The 23,561-nt window shown below is 36.7% G+C and overlaps 2 protein-coding genes and 1 pseudogene across 3 annotated transcripts; 1 reads left to right on the top strand and 2 right to left on the bottom strand.

Annotated features, from left to right (window-relative positions):
- The first annotated feature begins 3,877 nt into the window (after positions 1 to 3,877).
- LOC143595514 (lipoamide acyltransferase component of branched-chain alpha-keto acid dehydrogenase complex, mitochondrial-like) lies at positions 3,878 to 7,947 on the top strand (annotated as a pseudogene). Its single transcript, XR_013146542.1, has 8 exons — positions 3,878 to 4,044; positions 5,664 to 5,801; positions 5,983 to 6,108; positions 6,193 to 6,520; positions 6,597 to 6,844; positions 7,003 to 7,091; positions 7,203 to 7,430; positions 7,692 to 7,947. The product of XR_013146542.1 is annotated as a lipoamide acyltransferase component of branched-chain alpha-keto acid dehydrogenase complex, mitochondrial-like (transcript).
- A 161-nt stretch (positions 7,948 to 8,108) lies between these two features.
- Positions 8,109 to 10,457, bottom strand: LOC143595516 (subtilisin-like protease). Its single transcript, XM_077074504.1, has one exon. It carries the CDS (start codon positions 10,373 to 10,375, stop codon positions 8,159 to 8,161), a length of 2,217 nt encoding a protein of 738 aa, XP_076930619.1. The 5' UTR covers positions 10,376 to 10,457; the 3' UTR covers positions 8,109 to 8,158.
- A 1,229-nt stretch (positions 10,458 to 11,686) lies between these two features.
- LOC143595513 (uncharacterized) lies at positions 11,687 to 13,702 on the bottom strand. Its single transcript, XM_077074503.1, has 2 exons — positions 13,618 to 13,702; positions 11,687 to 13,545 (listed from the first exon to the last, which is right to left on the bottom strand). Exons 1-2 carry the CDS (start codon positions 13,683 to 13,685, stop codon positions 13,443 to 13,445), a joined length of 171 nt encoding a protein of 56 aa, XP_076930618.1. The 5' UTR covers positions 13,686 to 13,702; the 3' UTR covers positions 11,687 to 13,442.
- Positions 13,703 to 23,561: the final 9,859 nt, after the last annotated feature.

The raw sequence follows: 23,561 nt of genomic DNA, 5'->3' as shown, positions 1-23,561 counted from the left end.
CTTTGTTTTCATTTCCAGGAATAACAAACCCTTCTGGTTGTTTCATGTAAATCTCTTCATCTAATTCACCATTTAAAAATGCAGTCTTCACATCCATTTGATGAATTACAAGATTATGTACAGCGGCAAGAGCTAATAATAATCTAATGGTAGATATCCTTGCTACAGGAGCATATGTATCAAAGAAGTCAATACCCTCCTTTTGTCTAAAACCTTGGATTACTAATCTGGCTTTGAATTTATCAATAGTGCCATCCACCTTCATCTTCCTCTTGAAGATCCATTTACTTCCCAACGGTTTACAACCAGGAGGTAAATCTGCCAATTTCCATGTGTTATTTTGCAAGATAGAATCAATTTCATCTTGTATGGCTTCTTTCCAGAAAGTAACATCCCTTGAAGCCATTGCTTCACTATATGTCTTTGGATCTTCATCAACATTGAAACAATATTGATATTGAAAATTAATTTCATTCCTAGATCCTTCAACTAAATAAAGTTGAAAATCATCACCATAAGACTTGGCCTTTCTTTCTCTTGTACTCCTTCTTGGTTCAGTGCTAGTTAAAGGCTCATTTTTGTTTTCATCCGAAGTCTTCAAATTAAAATTCATATCCTTTGGCCTAGGTATAGATGTGAATCTTTCTTCATAATATTCTGCATTTCCACTTCTTGCTTCAATAACTGTATGCACAGACACGTAGTCATTCGGTTCTATTACATAGAACCTGTGAGCAAATGAATGCTCAGCATACCCAATGAAAATACATTCTATACCTCTTTCCCCTAAGTTCCTTATTTTAGGATCAGTGAGCCTTACTACGGCTCTACAACCCCAAACTCTCAGTTTTAGCAAATCAGGTGATTTTCTATACCAAAGCTCAAAAGGGGTAGTCTTGTTCCTTTTATTAGGAACCCTGTTTAGTAAATAGCAGGTTGTCAACATAGCCTCACCCCAAAACCCATTATTTAGGCCCGAATGGGACAACATGGTATTAACCATTTCCTTTAGAGTCATATTCTTCCTTTCTGCCACACCATTTTGTTCTGGTGTATAAGGAGCTGTGGTGAGATGTATTATTCCTGTTGATTGGAAATATTCCGGATCAAAATACTCACCACCTCTATCCGTATGTAGAGTTTTGATCAACTCACTTCGATGAAGCTCTACTTCTTGTTTATATATTTTAAACTTTTCCAGAGCTTCATCTTTTGTATGTAACAAGTAAACATAACAGAATCTAGTAGCATCATCTATAAATGTTACAACATACTTTTTGTTACCTAGTGATGGTGTACTATAATAATCACATAGATCGCTATGTATTAATTCTAATAGTTTACTTTCCCTAGTAACATGTTGCATGAATGGTTTTTTAGTTATTTTATTCGACTTGCAAATATGGCATTTTTCATTGCTTAAGTTAACAGCCGGAATTAAGCTCATTTTAGACATTTCCTTAAGTCGTTTATAATGTACATGTCCTAATTTTGCATGCCATAATTCAAATTTAGACAAATTTACATTAAATGTAGAATCAATCATGCAAACAGAATTATCACTAAAAGGCACATCCAAATTTAACATGATCATACCATTACATAAATAACCAAATCCAACAAAAGAACCATGTCTTGACAAGATATACTTGTCACATTCTAACACTTGTTTGTACCCGCAATTATTTAATACGATACCGGATAACAAGTTTTTCCGAATGCCAAGTACATACAATACATTACTTAAACTTAGAGTTTTTCCAGAAGTAAATACTAATACTGCACTTCCAATTCCGTGGATTGGTTCGGTTGCAACATTTCCCATCTTTAAAACAGATCCATCTTCAAATAATGTAAGATATTTCAACCATCTTCGATCCTTACATACATGACTTGTTGCTCCCGAGTCAAACCACCAAGCAATACAATCATCCTGCACATAATATGCTTCAGAAATTAGTGAAACATAATTCATATTCGAATTATTATTAAAGTTCAATTTCTGACCTTGTTGCTTTGGATCCTTAGTGGATCCACTAGTACCAGCTTCATTCTTGGCTTTACCAATACGACAATCTCTCTTGAAGTGTCCTGGTTTTTCACACTTCCAACAGCCTTGATCCTTGGTCCGTTTTTCATATTTCATAAACTTGTTCTTGTTGTTAGACCCACCTTAAAACTTTCTTTTGTTGTTTCCTTTGGTAGAATTTTTAAAAGTAATACCACTTTCTTCCACCATGTTAACAGAAGACCCACCAATGTCTTTTCCTTTGTCTTTCACACAAATATTTTCCATTGCCCGTAAAGACTCTTCAATTCAAAAACAACTTCCAAGTTCAACCAGATTCAATTCCTCCTTCTTATGTTTTAAACTATGTTTAAAATCTTTCCACGAAGGAGGAAGTTTATCAATGATAGATGGAACAGAAATTGCTTCATCCATCTTTAAACCATGTTGTTCGAATTAACCCAGAATTCTTAAACATTCATTATATTGTTCCATGACGGGTCTACTATCAACCATTTTATAATTCATAAAATCACTAACTAGGAATTTCTTACTAGATGAGTCTTCAGCCATGTATTTGGCCTCTAGTAAATCCCACAGTTCTTTTGCAGATTCAACATTCTGATAAATATCGAAAAGAGAGTCACACATACCGTTCAAAATATGCCCATGACAGACGTAGTCATCATTCAACCATTTTCCACGCTTCCTATCTTGTATCCTAGTTTGTTCCAGCGTCGCATCCGTCAATTCCTCAGGCATCGGGGTACTCAAAACGTACACCACTTTCAAAGTCGTCAACAAAAAATGCATTTTCTTTTGCCAGCGACGAAAATATTGCCCTTCAAACTTGTCCAATTTCGCAAATTTACTCGTCATGTCTTTCACAGATTCACCACCGCTTGTCATCTTCACAGAAATTGTTTGATCTTTGTTAGGAAATTCTTATTTACTTGGATAAATCTGAAGTCGTGTAATCACTTTCAGATCAAACAATTGGAGTGTCTACCAACGTTTGATTTGATAAAATCAAATTTGATTCTAGATCTTTGTATATCTCTTTTGATTGAATGATATATTAAAAAAATATCCACAGAGAAAGAAACGAATATGCAGTTACCTTTTTGATAACATGATTGGAGTCTATTTACAGTTTTTGATAACTGTAAACTTACATTACATCTTTAGTCCTTGAAGTTACACAAATGCACATTTGGCCAGAAATTAAATTTCTAATGCATTTTAGATAAAAGAACCAGTTATGCCCGAATCCAGCTTCTCTTGTTATACCCGATGACATTCAAATAAGCGTGCACTCTTAATTAAATGTCACACTCAATCTTAAATTACACTAAAATATCCAGCAGTTGGTGGTTAATGTATTACTCGATCCATCACCCGGTGACAAAAAGTAAAAAAAGTATTTACAAGTATGTTTCTGGTAAACGTGTATGTACGTTACCAATAACTAATGCCATAAACCGTCCTGTTCCGATAAAAAAAGCAATATTTTAAAACCAATTTCATATCCGTGTACCGGTTCCGTTACTCTCCTATTTGGATAACATCAAAAATATTAGTTTTCGTTTATTCAAAAGTAACAAAAACAAATCAATCAGTTAGTTTTATTTACGTCAAAAATTCACCATTTATTTTTATTGTTTGTATCGCCCCTACATGCGTACATTCAGAAACTACACGTGGTGGGTACTTATAGGGTGGTGGGTTATAGGTTACGTAGCCGGTAGTAAGAAAACAAAATTAATGAATTTATTACGTCTGTCCTAGTCAACTACAAGTCCAAATACCTTAAAAGTTAAAACACATAATTAATTTCGGCTCACTAGTTCCTAATTTCTTATGCTCATAATGTTGGCACGCAACATTTTCCACAAAAGATGTTGCTGGAGGTCTTGTAATGCCTTCTTTCACCGACGGTCGCCACCGTTGCCACTGAGATAAAGTCGACAGAGGTGGCTCGTTACTCTAGTGGTGCACCAATTCTTATCAAGCCAACGTTTGATCGCTTTCAAAAGGTTTATAATTGAATATTATGCAACTTTGTACATGCATTCATTTTCTTATGTGTGTGCAATGTTGCAAAAGTCGCTAGGCGGTCCCTAGGCGGCCGACCCCCTTGGACGGAGTACTCGGGGAGTAATCGGAGAGTACTCGGACATGGTAAATATAAAGAAAATTAATATTTAGTTATTATATATATGTCAAATATCATAAGTTTACTAATATTAATAACAAAATAGGTGAATATCAATATAAATAAAAGAAATACATTTTTAAATATAAAATATTATAAAAATTACTAATCATTAATTAAAAAAATGATATTAGTTCTTTAATATTATTGAAATAACAATTATGTTATATTTTTTTTAGTCAAATTCAGTCCAAGCTCACCGATAAGATGTGATTCTGGTTGAGGTTGACCACATTTGACCGATTCTTAGTAACTAGGCGGATTTACAAAAACTCGTCTCGGTGACATACCTTGTAGCGAGTACTCGAGTACTCGGCCTTGTAATCCTACTTTTACAACATTGTGTGCGTGTTTTACTTCTTTTGATCTGATGATTTGATGAAGGTTCTTAAGGTGGTTTTTTAAGCAAACTAAACAGTATAAATGGAACTGAGTGACGGCCGGTTTAGCTGGGTTTAAATGTAGAGGTTCGGTTTTAACATTTTACGGTTTAAAACTTGGAAGTTGAACCAACGATGTTGGACCGGCTATTTAACATTTTTCTATTTTAATAACCTGCCATCTAACAATTTTTTATTTTATTTTAAACCATATCATATCTTATGTGTATTACTAAATTCATGAACCTTATCATATTTTATATAATGTATTTTATACTTACATTCATAAATCATATCATTTATATTTATTAAATCCATGCACCATATCATTTTTAAAAGAAATACAAAATTACGTTTTTGCAAAAAAAATAAAACACAATAAATAAAAAAGATGCAATAATGCAAAAGGGTAAATCAAAACTTCCAAACCAATCCTTTAATAGTCAAAACAGGGTCGTTTGTTTTATTGTTTTCAAAAGCCGTAGGTAGTGGTTCAACCCTGATTTTAATTAAAAGTTAATGTGGAGCTAGCTGACTTGATAGAGAGGACACATGTCATTTAGATGAGAGGTACTAGGTTCAAACATAAAATAGAGTATTAGTAAATCCTTTTTTTTTTCTATATCTCAAATATCTACTACTCCACCCATCCATCCATCTCACAAGTCGACCACCACCACTTGTTGGCCCGCACGGTCGCACCCACATGGGCCGGTTTATTGGATCAGTCATGTCATTCTTGTAGGGGGAATTGCATATATCCCACTCTAAACTTACAAAATCCTTGCGTCATTTATGATTTATGATTCAAATCAAAGTCAAGATTCTATCCATTTACGGCCCTAGTTTAATACTTAAAGGCGTAGTATACGTAGATCCTAATAGTTTTCTTAAACTGTGAAAACCCGTTAACGTAAAAACAGTTTGCCCAGTGCAAGATAGATTTCTAACTTGAAACGACTAAAGCGTTTACCACTGTGTCACCCCTTGAAGGTTGGTCTTGATAACTTTTGCTACTACATTGTTGATGATTTTTTTGTGTCAAATGTTTGATATGCAGTTTAACAATTACAAGTTGCATTACTTGTCAACGAGCGCATTGGCTGTTGAACCAAAGAGCAACATAATCGATATACCCTTGGCGCAAACAGGTGAAGGTATCGCAGAATGTGAACTTCTCAAATGGTTTGTCAAGGAGGTTAGCCACTGAACTTATAACTAAAACCTTCTTTTCTTTTCTTTGTTCAAACTTAGGATTTGCACAAATTCATCCAATTTTTCATTTTTGTATACAAGTGATAAACATATCATGAAACATATAAATATTTTATTTGACCGGAGATGTAATTGCACAAGAATATCAATGTTTACATTGGTAGGGAGATGAAGTCGAAGAATATCAACAACTTTGTGAAGTTCAAAGTGACAAAGCCACAATAGAAATAACAAGCCGATACCAAGGAAAAGTTGTTAATGTTCTTCATGTTCCTGGTAACATTGTAAAGGTAACCGAACTTATAGTTTTATTTTTATCCTCAATTATACTTGTAGCTTTTCTGTTAATGTTTTTATGGCTACTATATTATAAGGTTGGCGAAACTCTTTTGAGCATATGTGTTGATGGCACTCAAGTCACATCCGATGTTGGTGAGACACCGTTAAACTCTCATCCTATCGAACCCAGTAATGAAATACCGGAGCTAATAAGAACTCCAAAAGGCGAAGCATTATCGATTCCTGCTGTTCGCAACCTTGCAAAACAACATGGTATTGATGTAAACGATGTCCCAGGTACCGGGAAACGTGGAAGAGTACAAAAAGAAGATATACTCAATTATGTCAAACAAACATTGGAAGCGGAACAGTCCTAAAGATGACAGATGGATCTCTTTATCAAGACAAGACGGTGCCCATAAGGTATCTGGTCATATCTTGTGTTGGAATCACGTTATATATGTCTTTTAAGAATTAAACGTGTTGGTTTTTGTTTCAGGGGTTATCAGCGAGCAATGGTGAAGTCTATGACCGCAGCTGCAACCATACCACATTTCCATTATATCGAGGAGATTAATTGCAACGAGCTTGGAAAGCTTAAAGTTGCTTTCCAAAAACAGAATTCCGACCCCGATATCAAGTTCACATTTCTCCCCATGTTGATCAAGTCTCTCTCGTTGGCGATGACTACACATCCGTTGCTTAATAGTACCTTCAATCTTGAAAAATATGAAGTCAATATAAAAGGTTTTCTTACATCTTGTTCTATATTAAGAAATTTGTAAATTTTCTAAGTTTAGAGTAACATACTTTTTCTGGTTTCTAGTTTAAGGGTAACCTTATGTGTTCCTATGTTTTAGTGTTCCTCAAATGATAATCATGGTTTTCGTATTTGTGATCATCAGGATCTCACAACATTGGAATCGCGATGGCTACACCGGTCGGTTTAGTAGTACCAAACATAAAGAATGTTCAATCTCTTTCAATCATGGAGGTTAACAATAAATATACCTTTCATTAAGAAGCTTTAAAGTTTAAACTAGACCATTTAACATATTACACACAATGAGCATGTTTATAAGTATAATATTGAAAATTTTTATAGATAACCAAGGAACTAGCACGTCTACAAAAGTTGGCTAAAGAAAATAAGCTTAATCCTGAAGATATACGTGACGGTACCATAACTTTAAGCAATATTGGAGTGATTGGTGGAAAGTCTGGTTCACCGCTCATTAATGTTCCTGAAGTTGCAATCATAGCCCTTGGTCGCATCTAAAAGGTCGCCTGCTTTGGTGATAATGGAAATGTGTACCCTGTCTCACTCATGACGGTAACTCCTTTTCGTTTGCTTCCTTAATTATACATTCATTTTTGTAGTTACCAAAGAAAGTTAGCTGTCTAACAACCAGGTGTCATAAATCATAATTGTGTAACTACTAAACTAACTGGAACTTGGTTGTTTCTTAATCACCAAACACATGAAGATGGTTATGATTCAACTATTTAATCACGACCCGACTAACTGTATAAAGTTAGTTACTCGTATACTGTTTGTATGTGATCATAGTACCTAATGTGTTGTTTTGATCAGACAAACATCGCAGCGGACCATAGGATTCTTGATGGAGCGACTGTAGCACAGTTTTGCAATGAATGGAAGAAACTAATTGAAAAACCTGAGTTGCTGTTGCTCCATATGAGGTGATCAAATTCTCAACACTGGCGAGTGGTTGATTAGGCGGTGAATCAAGCTTCTGGATGCGTTTCGTGTTTAAGGTCGAGTGGGGTTTAGATTAAACGAGTTGAAATGTAAAACCAACAACTTTATTTGTTTCATCAATGAGTTAAATACTTAAATTCATCAAATTTGTGCCTTTTACAATATTCCAAGTTTTTTACGCCGAAAAATAAAGAAATCAGCCATCTTGCTAGACAGTTTCTGAAGTAAAACAAGTGTTATTAATGGTTGCCAACAAACTGAAAATGAAATAAGCAAGATTCAGAACATAGCTCAAACAAAACTAGAAAAAAGTTGGGTCAAGGCTTCGGTTGTCCCCCTTACACAAAGTTGACCGAATACGGGGTCCTCACCGTGTACTTATCAGAAGTCCAAGTCATATATCCTTCCGCGTATGGAGCTTTCGGCTTCGCTTCCTTGTCACGTATGAACCTCACTCCATACGTCAACTTTTGATTCAGCTCACTGAACGCCAAAGTCGTATTAAAGACAAATAAATCTAGACCAATCGGTAAAGAAACATCTGTCATGGTGTAAGTTGAATTTGCAGCACCAACATTAGTCACTGTCCTACTGTATGTTTTTGCATCACCGGGTCCTAAAGTAACCGCAAACGAAGGATAGTTCAGTTGCGCTTCGGGTATAACTGTCGTGCACGTGACTCGTTTCTGCACGATGACTCCAACTTGCTTGCTTGTATACCCGAGCCCGCACAAATAAGGTATGTAATCGTCGGGTTGGATGTCAAAAATGAGTCCCGGGTCGTTAGCTTTTGATGGGTTGACGTGACCCGCCCCAATTGCAAAGATGTTTGCAGTGAGATCCCGTTCGTCCTGGATGAGTTGACCGTTAAGGTTTAGTCTGTCGGTTGTGGTCATGATTGCAGACTTGATGGCGGCCGGAGACCAATCAGGATGTGCACTTTTTAACAATGCGGATATACCTGAAAGATGTGGGCATGACATTGAAGTGCCAGATATCATATTAAATGTCGCTTTTGTTGTCGAGTTGTCAAGCGACACGGGCCAGGCTGCAAGGATGCTAACTCCAGGACCGATGATGTCGGGCTTCACGATTCCCGGGCTTGACAAGCTCGGGCCACGGGACGAGAAAGAAGCCACCGCGGGAGCTGATTTTACACCAATTATCGTTCCCTTAAATATTATTGTAGCGAGTGGGGACGAGGTTGAGTTGATGTACGTCTTAATTGCCACGCCGAGTTTATAAGCAACGTGCGATGCAGGAAGAACGTGTGCATCGGCTTCGGTAGTATCCCCGTCAATCTCTCCGTTTGCAAGAATCATCGCGGCCCCGCCTGCGTCTTTTACAGTCTGCCCTTTGGCAATTCTTGCTATGTCACCTCCTCGGTCACACAACACGACTTTTCCTTTAACGTCAATGCTGTCTAATGATCCCGGAGCGCACCACGCAACATTTTGACCACCGGTCAAACCGGGGTACACGAGTGGCAAAAGGGTTTGAGGAAAGTCTTTCGGTTGGTACAAAGATTCTCCATCAAGCAAGTCTTGGTTTCCAAGAGAAACAGTTGCTCTTATGTTTCTATCAACTGTGCTAGCACCCACTGTAAGAATCCATGGAGCTTCATTTGACAATGTTGAGTTCACTGGACCAGAATTACCAGCTGAACAACTTACAAAGATTCCTTTTTGAATCGCACTAAACGCACCGACAGCAATACCATCCTCATAAAACGGGACCGAGCCTCCACCGAGCGAGAGTGAAAGCACGTCTACACCCTCTTCAATAGCCGCATCCATACCCGCTAATATAGCACTGTCGAGACAACCGAAACTGTCACAAACTTTATACATTGCCACGTGGGCAAGTGGGGCCATTCCTGCTGCGGTACCATTTGCATTTCCGAAAACATTTGCACCGTCCACGAAGTTCCCGCCAGCTGTACCGGATGTGTGGGTCCCGTGTCCCTCTTCATCAAGCGGTGAGCCCGAACCAGAACCGCCGTTAGTGAAATCTCTTGCGCCGATGAGTTTATTATTGCACCCAGCAACTTCACATTTGCCTTTCCATTTTGCAGGAGGTGGAGGGACATCTTTGTCATCAAAAGACGGATGGCCCGGGGTGATTCCGGTATCTAAAACCCCGATAATGATTCCCTTCCCGTAGTTTGATCCACTCCATAATCCTAGATTCTGATGCAACCCCAAGAAGTTTGGAGTATGCGTTGTGTGCAGGTTGTACACGCGTTCACGTCTTGCTGACACGAACCCGTTCTTATTCTCCATTGCTTTTACTTGGCTTGGAGACAGTTTGGCTGCAAACCCGGTGAACACATGGTGATATGCAAGGATCAAACTTGGTTTCACATCTGAGTCAGCATCGGTTTCGGTCAAAAACGAGTGGTACCAGCTTTGACGCGCGTGTTTATTAAACGTTACGCCATCGGGAGCGTTTAGGTGGACAATGTAGGTTTCTGCTTGGTCAGGATTTGCGGATGCGATGGTAAAGATGATGGTGAAAGTGAGAACCAACATAAGATAACAGCTCTTTCTCTCCATGTTTATTGGAGAGTTTGAGCAATATATTACATGAGATGGTAGAAGAAACTATACATAGAGCTAGTGGGATAGAACTTGATTGTGTGAATTCATAATATTTTATCTTTGTTTTGGATTTTGGGAATGGGCTGAGATGATTTCATTTTCTTACATTGTTAACCAGCGATTATTTCTAAGTAGCATTGTTTAAACTACAGTTAATAATTTTGATACAACCAAGGGATATAAGCATTGCAGGCATTGTATTAATCTTTTAAATCTATTTTCAACTATTTTTACATAGTTCTGTCACATTTTTATTTTAATATTTAGATTAATATATTACTAGTCATTTGTCCAAGAAACTGACCAGATTACTTCTTACCCTCTATTTCTTCATTTTTTTTAACTTAATCGATTTTATAGCTATTTATAGCTATTGTTTTTATTCCTATAACTGCATAACCCGTTCTTGTTCAGTTAAATTATATATACAGTCCATTGAAACTATTAACAAATCTGTTTTACTTTCATTGTTTGCTTTCACCCATAATCCATGATTCCAAAGTCTTACATGCTTTTAAATGACATTCATTTCTTAGTAGTAGTTTTTTATTTGTTGTGTGATCCAACTTCTAGTTTCTTTTGCTTTTTTTTTTGGTATAACAGACAAAAGAACAAAGTGCGCGCTAAATAGCAAGCAGGAAAGAAAATCTCCACTTAATTCATTCATTCACCATGTGTGATGAGATGTGGCACACAAAGTGAAATATGAAATCTTGTTTTGCTTGATGTAGCACTAATTTCAGGCTCGATAGGCGCCAGCTTTGTAGGATCAAGAAGAGTAGGCTCCTCGCAGCTTTGCTGAGTAGAAGAGCAATTAAACTCATGCCAGCACCATAATGCTAGATCTATAACAAAGCAGTTGTGGGACAACATGGTGCTGTGGTGGCGACTATAGTTGTTGAAAGAAGCTAGTGTAGTTTGGGGAGGGGATAATGAAATTTTAGTTTTCTACAAAAGGAGCAGGGCTGTAGAGGTAGCGGGAAGAGGGAAGGATGAGAGAGGTGGTGGTGGTCAAGAAGCAGTTATAAACCATATGCATTTCTTAACAAACAAACACAAAGATGAAATTTCATTCGGTTGTACCGCCATGAACCGTCCATTTGTTCAATAATAAGAAAGTGATGAGGGTCAAAGGGTATGAGGTTGGGACAGAAGTAAAAAAGAAAAAACGACCAACAGAAGAGAGACAAGCTTCTGTGCTCAGTGGTGGCGAGTGTCAAAAGGGACAAAGATACACTCATACAAGGAAGAGAATAAAGCTGGGAACGAGTGGGGTTTGGGATTGGTTTTTAAGTTTTTAAAGTTATGGAATTTGAAAGATAGAATTATCATTTTAAAATATTTAACATGCATTCATTAGAGGAACAAAAATTATCACATGTTTCAGAAATAAGCCTAATCCTATGATTACTTATACTTAAAAAGAGCAATTCCATAAGTTTGTGTGTACCACAAAGACAGCTACTGTAGCTTATAACACAAAAAATATGCAGAGTACAGACCACCTCTCATAATTATAATGCAGGAAAAAGAACATATACACAAACTGAAGTACATGGAACAGCTAAATGTAGAACACTATGAGATATGGCTGGAAAGAAACATTTTCAAGGATCACTTCCAATTTCAGTAAAACTTTAACTTTATAATTGCCTTTAAATATAACATACTGATACAACTATGAAACCTGCAGAATCAACCAGGCTAATCCCAAATAAACTAAATAAATAAAAACAATACAAGTTAAATCCTTTAATTTTTTAAACTAGTTGATTTCCCATTTCTCAAAGCAACCTACTTGAAGCTATAATCCCTAACCAAAGCACACCTGCATGAAAATTCAGCATATAGGCATGTCATGAACTAAAACCACTGTCCACATACAATCTAGAAGTAGTTGAACAATTCCAATTGTTAGATGCCATGTCTGAGTCAAAGCTGGTCTAACAGTTCATTATTACAGTTTATTACAGTTACAAGTCTAGGGATATAATGGTCAATAGTGAATAAAGGAAGTTCAGTTAAATGTGACAACTTCAGATTTTGTTTGTTAGGGCTTGAAGCAGGTCGTTATAACATCAAAGGCTAGTTTAGATAAATCATTTATATTCTCTCTTGTTTTGTAATCATTTTCCTCTGTAATAGATTCAATAGTTTCGTTTCATCCTTAATTGAATAAAACCTAATCATGTGGGATTTTTTGTTATTGATCCGTTCATATTCATCTTGTATTCATCGAGTCAGTTCTTCGATGTTGATTCAATTGAAATTCTGCGTAATTGTTCAACGCCAATATGTAAACCAGTCATTTCGCGTGTGGTTTTTTCCACTGTCCACAAAGACAAATCTTGTTAACAGTTTCACATCTCAACTTGAAATGATAACATACTAGTAAACATATATAATATTATATAATTCTAGAGCTAATTGCATTGAGTTGGTAACAACTAGTCTTCAATTTATGCAGTTGATATCGCCGATATATCGGTTATCGGTCCCTTGGCAAAATATCGGTAAGTATATCGATACCAATAATATTGGCGATATTGACCAATATTAGACCGATATACCACCAATATTCCGGATATCAGTGTTTAGTCTTAACTATCAGTTTTTAGTGTTCAATTTTAGTGTTTGAAGTCTTAATTAGTTCCTACTTGCAGCTACGATTGTTAGTGTTTTGGCAGTTGCAAAAGGTTAATTTGTTAATGGTAGGAGAGCATGTATACTGAATTATTAGTATGAATTCCTATTTTTCGACATGAACTGCTTAGCTTCAAATTCAGTGTGGTTAGAAAAATATAAACAAATTGCAACCATCAATTTGACCTAACACACTAAGTTAAAGTATAGGTCTTTCTAGATCATCATAGTCTACAGAAGGTTACAACATTGGAAAGCATCATTAATGTATATATAGCAATTAGGAAGTAGAATACTAATCAACTTCAATGTATATTAATATTACAATTGCACCTACTTTCAAATAGCAATCGGCTTAAAATCGAAAAAGTTTACCGAATCAATTGTGTGGAGGATTTGAATCAGGATTTGATCGGCGGAGATCTGCAATTAGATCGCCTAATTCCTTCCGTGAAGTTTCTCTACCGAACATGAATCCATACCTGGCAGACCATTAATTTATGTAATCAGAGAAGAAATTAGGGTGTGTAATTGTAATAATAATAATAATATACCAGAATGAAACGGCAGAGAAGAGTCCGGCGGTTGCTACTGTTTGGATGAGTGTGAAGCTCTTTGCCATTCTTCAACCATACACACGCTTTAGCTTTTTTATTTTGATCCGGCCAAGCAAAGACTCTGTTTAATGTTGACGGTTTTCTTTTCTTTTTAACTTTTTTTCATTTCTTTTACTTTTACTTTTTTTTCTTTTTCATTTACCTTTCTCTTTACGTCTTTATGTCACGCGAGTTACTCGAGATTGGATCAATAAAAATATTGAAGCAAGTTGAGCCTGAGTCTCAAATAAAGCTCGTTTACTTATCAAAGCATTTTACGAGTTGAGCTTGAGCTCAAGCTCTAGTAAATCTAAACGAATCGAGCTCGGACTCGGCACGGCTCGTTTGCAGCCCTAAGTGAGGGCATGGGCTTGCCGCATTAGATCAACGATCATGGGAACACCGTGCCTAGAACCCAAACAATTGGTACAATCCAAACGATTGTAGATTTTCAATCTCGACCACCACCACGAACCCAAACAGTTGGTGTAATCCAAGCGATTCCAATGTTTACCACCCACAATTTGACTTTTCAAATCTCTAGTTTCTCTAGTTTGAACCTACAAGTTCTTACCGATCACAACTCGAACCCAAAGTGGCTCTTGAAACCCAACTGAAATCACAAAAAGGAATAGTTAAGAAAGAAAGAAGTTCTACCCGAAAGAAATGTTCATATAAATGCAATATTGACACGAAAGAAGTAGTTGTATGGGCTCGGGGTTTGGGTCGACATATATGAGGATCCAAAGACCAGTAACTTTTATTAAAATCTTTGTTATTATTTTTGTTTTTATTGTTAATTTTATTATTTTAAAAAGTATTATTTAATTTTTCAGTACTAAGTTGATTTTCTAATTGCTTACCTCATTAACTTACTCTCTCACTAATTTGCATAACATTATGAATTTGTGCATAAGTGCTTTCAGTTCTCGGCGTGATATGGGCATAATATTGGTTGGGACAATAAGTGCTTAAAGATGGTATTCAACGATAAAGTACATGAAGACTTATTTGCATAACCGACTTGGTGTGACTGATGAGAATTTGAGTGATAGGTGTATTTGTTATATTGAAAATGGTTTTTTAGCAATTATAAGAATATCGTATTTTAACTATAGCTTTCTAAAAACTGTTAGTTGAACCAGTGCAAGGCCTCGGTCCCGGTGCCCTACTTTAGCGTTAGATTTACTCATAAACACAGTTCTAAATATCAGAATTAATTAAAACTTTTGCGGAATAATAATAATAGTCAACCATTCATTACAAACATTCTTAACCTGTCTTTTAAAACATAACATAAATGATAATATCGAAACATCATGACAAATCTTCAAATGCCAGCCTCTTCAATCTCGCCATGTGTCATGCTCAAACCAGTTGTCTCAATTTGTTAACCTGCATGCATACTAAAAGTCAGCTGCGCTGAGTGAGTTCTAGTTAATCAAATCACTTATTTTACGTACACATATACGTGTCCGAAGGTACGCATTACACTTAACTTGTTCCTCATTCTTCCATATATGTTCATAACTAACCTTACATTATAAAGAGTGTTTCGCCCTACATACCTCGGATATTATTAGGGTCCAATACCCTCCATCCTCGGATATTATTAGGGTCCGGTCTCCCTTCTTCCTCGGATATTATTTAGGGTCCGGTACCCTCCATCCTCGGATATTATTAGGGTCCAGTACCCTCCATCCTCGGATATTATTAGGGTTTGGTCTCCCTTTCTTTCCTACTATCATGCCATACCTTTCCACATATATAATTGTAAGTTTCATACGTACATACATCATTCATCCATCATATACAACAATCATATCATCAAACCATCACCTGGCAATGCATGCAATATCCGAAGATCGTTCACGCACTGACAAGCTTTCATTCACATTTAAGATATACATAAATAACATACAAATCATACATGGCATACACTTACCATTTAAGGTAAGTGTATTAACTATCACATCATGTATGCACACAGCCCTGAAAACATAACAAGGACATGGGGCTAGAAACTCACATGAACACGGTTACGTTAACCGTTAATTGTTATTCCTTTCCTTAGCTGTGCGCGACTAACTGTATAACAATTACACGTATCAATTAACTATCATTACTCATATCGCGTTTCTAGTCTAGTTATAATCCTCAACGAACGGGGGTCGGGGGGCAGTGCCCCTGGCAGCGGGGTTCTATGGGCGACAGCCCCTAGCGAGGTCCAAGGGGCTCTGCCCCTGGCTGGGGTTAAGCTGCTAGGTCAGCTTGGAAAAATTTTATTTCCATTAACTGTCTTAACACATTTTCCATTAGGATTTTTAAATTATTATCTAATTCGCTAACTCGTTTACTATAACGAATTAAGCCTGATTCTTAACTGATTCGTTATTTTGGTTCGTTATCTTAGCATGGCTTGGTTCGTTATCCTAGTTCGTCATCTTGTCATCATCTGGTTCGTCATTCCGATTCGTTATATGAACATGACTTGATTCGTTATTCTGAACATCATTTGATTCGTTACCTTAGCATAGCGAATGAGCATATAATGGATTACCAGATTCGTTATCTTATTTAACGAATGGATAGATAACGAATTAAAGGCTCATTCGTTATCAAGTCACACGAATGTATCCCATTCGTTATGAACGCGTAACGAATCGTCCAATCATAACGAATCATCAAAACTGCTTATCCAGACTTTGACTCATAGGTCAAAGTCAAAATTGTCAAGAACATACGCAGTCAACCTTCATCAGATCTGCAATTAACCCCTCGTTTCGCGATAAAATAACACGATTTAGGTATCAATGGACTCGCAATCACAGCGCCTACAAACCATAACCATCCAATCCTTCATACATCGTGTTTGCATAGTCCGATTTGTCATTTATAAACCCGATTATTCATTTAACAAATTAACCCATCAATTGTTAACGGATTTCAGTAGGATTTGTCGTGTTGGATTCGTTTTTAACATACTCAAACACATCTATGATTTCTAGACGTAAACGAGCAAGTTCTCGATATAAACGTACCTTAAACGAGTCGGTTTACGAACACGGTATAGTCTTGATGTTGTTTTGGTTCGTCACCGCGATCTAGCACCAATGAGTTCGCGTTTTCACCTTCGGATCTTGGCTCGGGTTCTAGGATAGTGATTGTGTGTGTTTTTGATGGTGTAGGCTATGGTGTAGAGATGGATAAAAATGGAAAGGATTAGGGTTTAAGGGGTATTTATACTCCCTTAAGCCCATGGACCTAAGGCGCATTCCATCTCTTATTCCATCTTCTAAAGTCCAAGTCCACCTACTATTAGTTTATTTATCTAACCCGATAAACGACACATTATAAAATAAACGAAATTTATTTTATTAATTCTTTTCAAAAGCAGGATGTCACACCTCCAACTAAGGCCTAGGAGTGCTACCAACAGTTGGTACCACATTTGTATATAAATCAGAGTTACGTTTAAATAGCGGAAGACTTATAAAACATGTGGATTAAAGTTGTAAATATTTATATTACAAAAGTTAGGACTTGAAAACCTATTTAAGTTTACTTGTTTATAAGTTTTACAAAACCACCATATTTAATATTTAAACAAAATATCCGAGCCATTGAATTCTTGAGCTTCTTCGCCTTCGCAAGCGCTATTTCTGATTACCTGCAAAATGTTAAGAAAATACGTCAGCAACAAATGCTGGTGAATATGCTGATGCAAAAATATTTTCTTTTACTTAATCACCCCTCAAGACCACGTAAGTCTTGGCCCATCTTGGCTTAGGAATAATCAAGTTAAAAAATACCATTATAAACTCGAGTCTCTACACTAGGTCACCTCAGCAAAACACCGCAACGTTTCGACATACTTAGGTACCATATATATACACATGGTCAGTCTCACTCGAACATTCTTAGGTCCGGCCCATCGTGGCTGGAGGTCGTGACCAAGCGTGGTGCGATGTGCCCACCGCATTTTACCACATATGTAAGGATCCAGACAAACGTATACTACAGCCTGAGGGCTAGGATTTTACTCTTATTTATAATGTTTTTAGAGACACTTAGTCTCATGTAAAGATTTTCATATAACATGTTGACTCGTTTAAAAACAAATTTTGTAAAAGTGGGGCGTATTCACCTTCTCAATTGGGATCGGGTTCAAACACCGTCCGTGGGTCTTTCCCTTGCTATCTCGCACATATAGTACGAGTATAACTTTTTGTTAGTAGGATATACAATCTGGCTTAAGACCTTTAGTCTTAGTTTTATAATCGCCACCTCGATTTACTTTAAAATCTCTAGTTTATAAAGTAATCTCTTTTCTTTTCTTTTTAAACCTTCAGTTTAGAATATCTTTCTTTATAAGATAATCTATAGATATCTTATTTATAAAACCCTACGTTTCTTCTTATTTAAGAAACGTATATCTTTTCTTTATTATTTAAGAATACTCATTATTTACTTAAATAATATTTATAACAAAGAATAAGTACACACACACACACACACACATATATATATATATATATATATATTCTTTTCTTCTTCTTTCTTTTCTTTGTTATATATTTTCTTTTATTGATCTAGGTATCAAGTATAACCTCGACTTAGGGTATTAAGCCTTTTATATACTTTATTGTTATTTTATTTGGGCATTATGCCTACCTTTGTCGGCTTATTAAACCCTATTCAAACGAGCAGCACTTCGTCGCCTCTTTGCCTTTTGTACTTTCTTGATCAGCACCTTCAATTGGCACGCTTATCGAGACACCAATACTTCACGCAATCACTTCAAGATGATTTTCGGGACGTCGGGATGGCACCACTTTTGTTGTTGGAACGTCGTTGGAGCATGGTACGAATATCGAGGTGTCGGGGGCACGTTTATCGAGGGATCGGGGTACGCTTATCGAGGTGGATCGAGGGCACGCTTCCCAACTTTTAGAGAGAGGTTAATGAGAGAGATGTATGTGTAAATTTGGTGTGAGAAATGAAGATCCCGGACTTACTATTTATAGGCATTTTCTGGAAGCCTGTCGCGATACGCGATGGCCTTAAGCAAGCCCGTCGCGTATCGCGACGTAGTCTTGCTGTGTCACCACGTAGGTCGCCACGTGTCGCCACGTGGCAAACGTTGTGCCACGTGTTGACACGTGGCGGACGGTGTGCCACGTGGCGAACAGTGTGCCACGTGGCAGGTCACGCGTCTCGCTGTCAGACAACTCATCGCGATACGCGATGGGTTTCCCTTCTGATCCATCGCATATCGCGATGGGTCAGGAAAATCAGAATTTTCATTTTTGACCTTGGAGTTTGGAAGTTGGCAGATTTGGTCCCTTGACTTTGAAATTTTAACATTTTTTGCTCGAAATTTCCGTGATGTTACATAGGATGTTACAACCAGTGATCCACAAAAAGCATAAATGGACCAACCCAATAGGTAAGGATCATGGTTGGGTGTTGATTTAAACAGGTCGATAAAGAGTCATGAACACAAAAGAAAAACCCAAGCCTGAATGATCATTATACACTAGGATCAAATCATGTTGCAGTGGATAAGTAATGATGTACGAGGAAATACATATTTGATAGTGGAAGAATGTGGTGCGTCGAATGTTTGGAGAGCTTTACTCTCAAAAGTTCGTTAAAATGTGCGATTACTAGTAGTGTTTGAAATACTGTACTTCTAGCCGTCCCATTATTCAGACTTCGTGTACACTCTCCCGATGAATTTGTGTCACAACAAAACAGGTTTTGTGTGATCATATGACCATCTCAATAAGTCCAATAAGTCACTTTTAAGTATTTTTTGTTTGCGGATTTTAAATATTATAAACGTAAGATTTATAAATTTGTTATATTTTTAATCATGTACTAACTAAGAAATAACTTTTTTTTATAGTTTGTAGTACTATTATAACATTTTTTTTATTTTTTATTATGTTTTAAAAAATAAATATTTTATTTAAATAAAAGTTTAACAATTAAAACCCAATGTAAAATGTTATAATTATGTAACAATTTTTTTAGGTGTTTTTATGTGTTCTTATTGAGTGAATATTTTAGTGATTTTACAAGATAGCTGGTTTTCTAATATGTAAGATAATTAGACGTGTTTTCAAATTTCCTTAATATGACGGTCTAAATAAGAAGGGACTAGATTGGACTAGATGGAGTAAGTGGTCCTTATAGAGTTGATGATGCCACATGATGCTAAGCAAAATGAGTTTGTAATACTGCTAACTAAAAAAGAAAGTCTCAAAACTCCTTTATCCAAAATTCATGTAGAAAAATACATTATTAGCGAAAAACATCAGAGTTTTATTTCATATTCATCAAAAAAAACTTTGTTGACAAGATAATCATCGATATTGGGAGGTCTTGGGTTCAAATCTCCCGAATGATAGAAATTCGTCATTAAAAAATTACTCTTTCGATGATGACATGTACCAATATACACATGTATACTAATAAGGCACGTCACTCAAAAAAAGAAGAAAACAAGATCACACTTGTATCAACATGACGCATCTAACACAACATGTAAATTTCTTAAGACCTTATATTGAATTGTGAATTAAAACTATACTAATCAAATAATCAAGTCTCACCTAAGAAACACCAACCATCCATTGTATAATTGTGACACTATAACCGGCAGTTTTAAGATATTAATGCTTTTACTCATCAGGGGTCGTTCTTCTAGGTTCTTTCTCAGACAACTATTCGCCACTTTTGCAACTTCCTCGACGATGCCATATGAATATTGGTTGTTTAATGGAGGATCGATAATCATCCTAAACTTCTTGTTGCCGGCCAAGAACAATTTCACATATTCTGTTAGTTTTTGTTCAGATTGTGGTAGGTTTATGCCAAATGCCTTTTCGCTCGTTTAGATCTCCTATAATAAAACTCTAATCCTCCTTAAATTGTTGTTTGATTTAAGTGGAAGGTTTCCACGTATTCTAGTTCTAGGGTAACATATTCGTACGTACCAATCTTATGTTTTTCGAAGTATATATGTTGTTATTAAAATAAAAACGGTCTATTAACAATAAATGTAAAATGTAGTAGTAGTTATGTGATAACTTTTTATATTGTTTTCGGTGTTTACGCATAATGAGTGGTTTCATATGCGGATTTGACAAATTTTTGGATCTCCTTATAATAAACATCTACTCGTCTAGTTAAGCGAGATGGTAGGGAATGAGTGGCCCTTAAAGTTCATATACTACCGCTTGGAGCAAGTAGAATGCGGTCTTTTTTTTTTAACTAAGGGGGTGTTTGGGACTCCTTATTTTACCTCCATATAACTTATATAAGGCATAAGTTATAAGTTGCAAAGTTGTAACATATACCTTATACACTCACAAAACCTAATTATCACTCACAAAACCTAACTTTCCCAAAAACCTTATAACTTAAAACATATAAGTTATAAGCTATAAGTAGCCAAAATAAGGAATCCCAAACACCCTCTAAATTGTCACACCCCAACCTAAGGCGGAAATACCGGGGCGTGAGCTAATTGCTCACAACTCTCAAGGTACTATCATGCAATAATTAAAATGACAATATATATTTATTTAATTTAAATATTCGAACAAAATCCAAATAAAACAAAGTACATCATTCATAAATAAAGCACACAAGATAATAAGTAGCTCAAATTTAATTAAATCTTGATTTATTCTTGATAATCTCTTCTCTAACATAGCAAATCCTAAGTCTTTCGATAATTCTTGGAAATCAGTTCACACGATGACCTGCGTATGCGTATAAAATACAAATAATTTTGTCAACACGAGGTTGAGTGAGCAAAACACCAGTTAAGTGAGATATAATATAATATATAAAAGAAAACGCAAACTGTTCATGTGAGAAAAACAATTTAACCAATGAGCAAATAATAAGTGTCGGTAAAACCGATGCCTTGCGAAGTGGGCATTAACTACTACGAAGGTCGTATGATCATACTGATACTGTGATTATGATGGACATCTCCAAACGATCATTTAAACAAGTAAGCATGTAGCAAGTTAGACATTAAACTGATATACACACAAGGATTAAACAGTTGCAATTGAATACTATATAGTAGGTAAATGTGACATCTGCCCTGATCCGACCCGACCCAGGTACCCGTTTCTCTGACCCGATCTCTTTCTTTTATGATTTAATATTTATTTATACTTATATTTTACTTTTAATAATAATAATAATAATATATTTTCCTTCCCGCCTCTTTCTCTCTCTTTCTTTCCGCCGTCCCTCTCCTTTTCTCTCTTTCCGCCTTCTTTTCCCTCTTGTCGCCGTCCCGCCCTTACGCCTTGTTTCCCTCTTTTTCTTCTAACTCTTTGCTTGTCCTTTGTTCCTTCCCGCCTAAGGTTGTCTGCGCAGCTCCACGCGCTAGACCCCTTACAAGGAATCCTGCGTGAAGACCACCTGTTACAGCGATACGCGAGACGAACTCTTCTCGCAGCGCGCTAAGAATTGTAGTTCATCCCTCGACGCGCGAAGAATTATAGTTCTTCCCGCGGCGCGCTAGGAATTAGTTCCTCCCGCGGCACGCTAAGAAATGTGATTCTTCCCGCGGCGCGCTTGGAAATGTAGTTCTTTCCGCGACGCGTTAAGGTTGTTTCTGTCTGCCTTCGCGCTCGCGCTCTCTTGACCTTCTGTGTCTGCCTTCGCGCCTTAGCCTTCTCGCGCTGAACCCTTTTGAGTTCTGTTTAATCTAGCCGTTGCTTTTGTGTTGTCTTATCTTTTGAGCTGTTGACCTAATCTGCTTTGTCTGAAAAGTTACTTTCGGCGCAGCATGCGCACCAACCCCATTGGTTGGCAGATAAAGTGACTGACATTATCTTTTGAGATCTGCTTTTGCCATGCTTGACCAGTACCTTTTTCTGAACCGCCCATGCCTTTTTACTGTTCCCTGTCAGCCTTTTTCTCTTTTTCCCTGCTGCCATATCTTTTGATATCTTTTACTTGCTTTTGGATATCTTTTGTTATCTTTTGTTTTGTCTTGTTCTGTTTGTCTTGAAATCTTTTCCCCTTTTTCTGGATTCATGTCTCCTAGGGTTTCTCTATAAATAATAGTATTATTTTTCCTAACACTACGCACACAAAACACTTAATCTCTCCTGTTTTCCTTGCTCTCTCTGCCGCCTCCCTCTCTGCCTCCGTCTTCCTCCCTGTTCTGTCCTGCTTTTCCGGTAATATATATATTATATATAATAATTTACTTATGCAAACTTATAATCAAGACTTAAAACAGATCATTAAAACAATAATCTTATTTATAGGTTAACTTGTGCTTGTTTAAAGTTGGTTCTTGCTTTATCTTACACCGCACCGATTATCAAGTGAGTAATCTCGTACCTAATCCCTTTTTGCTTTTAATTTTTTGGGATGTTCATGTGTTCATACAAACTTAGAGTCTTAAACTTGTTTATGAGCTTTAGTCGCGCAGTATCCCATGTGTTGAGGACGTTTACTTGGCTGTTTATTTGTATGTGTGTATCATTAACCGCTTTGTTCGGCCTATTCCGAAGTTTTCATGGATCCATTAGATGAACACGGGAGACCTATCGTTTACGGTTTTCTTGTTTTACACTTGCACAGATGTTTTCTCGTTTTTGTGCTCAATTGGGAGCACGGATTGAACTATGAACTATGAGCTATGATCTATCTAGGCTTGATCACAATCTGATTGCACCCTTGTTAAACACCAGACATACACGTGTTGCGCGCAGATTTATTGTTATCTATGTATTGTATTAAACTTGATTTCTCACCAACACGCAAGTGTTTGACGTTTATTTTAACACATGTTCAGGTTTGCAGTAGCTGTTTTGGAGCTTGTGGACACATAGGACGTTTTTACTTTTGGACCT

The sequence above is a fragment of the Bidens hawaiensis genome, unplaced genomic scaffold (genome assembly GCF_021521415.1).
Source record: "Bidens hawaiensis isolate Kalapana, Puna unplaced genomic scaffold, B.hawaiensis_p1.1 tig00045274_1, whole genome shotgun sequence".
NCBI classification, from domain to species: Eukaryota; Viridiplantae; Streptophyta; class Magnoliopsida; order Asterales; family Asteraceae; genus Bidens; species Bidens hawaiensis.
Note: the sequence above shows the minus strand (reverse complement) of the source record. Positions and strands in the feature narration are given on the sequence as shown.

Bases quoted from the DNA above. Each gene is read 5' to 3' on its own strand.
- LOC143595516 (XM_077074504.1), bottom strand. From the start codon at position 10,375: ATGGAGAGAAAGAGCTGTTATCTTATGTTGGTTCTCACTTTCACCATC.
- LOC143595513 (XM_077074503.1), bottom strand. From the start codon at position 13,685: ATGGCAAAGAGCTTCACACTCATCCAAACAGTAGCAACCGCCGGACTC. The intron at 13,546-13,617 runs GTATATTATTAT...ATGGTCTGCCAG, and splicing joins TTCTCTGCCGTTTCATTCTG to GTATGGATTCATGTTCGGTA.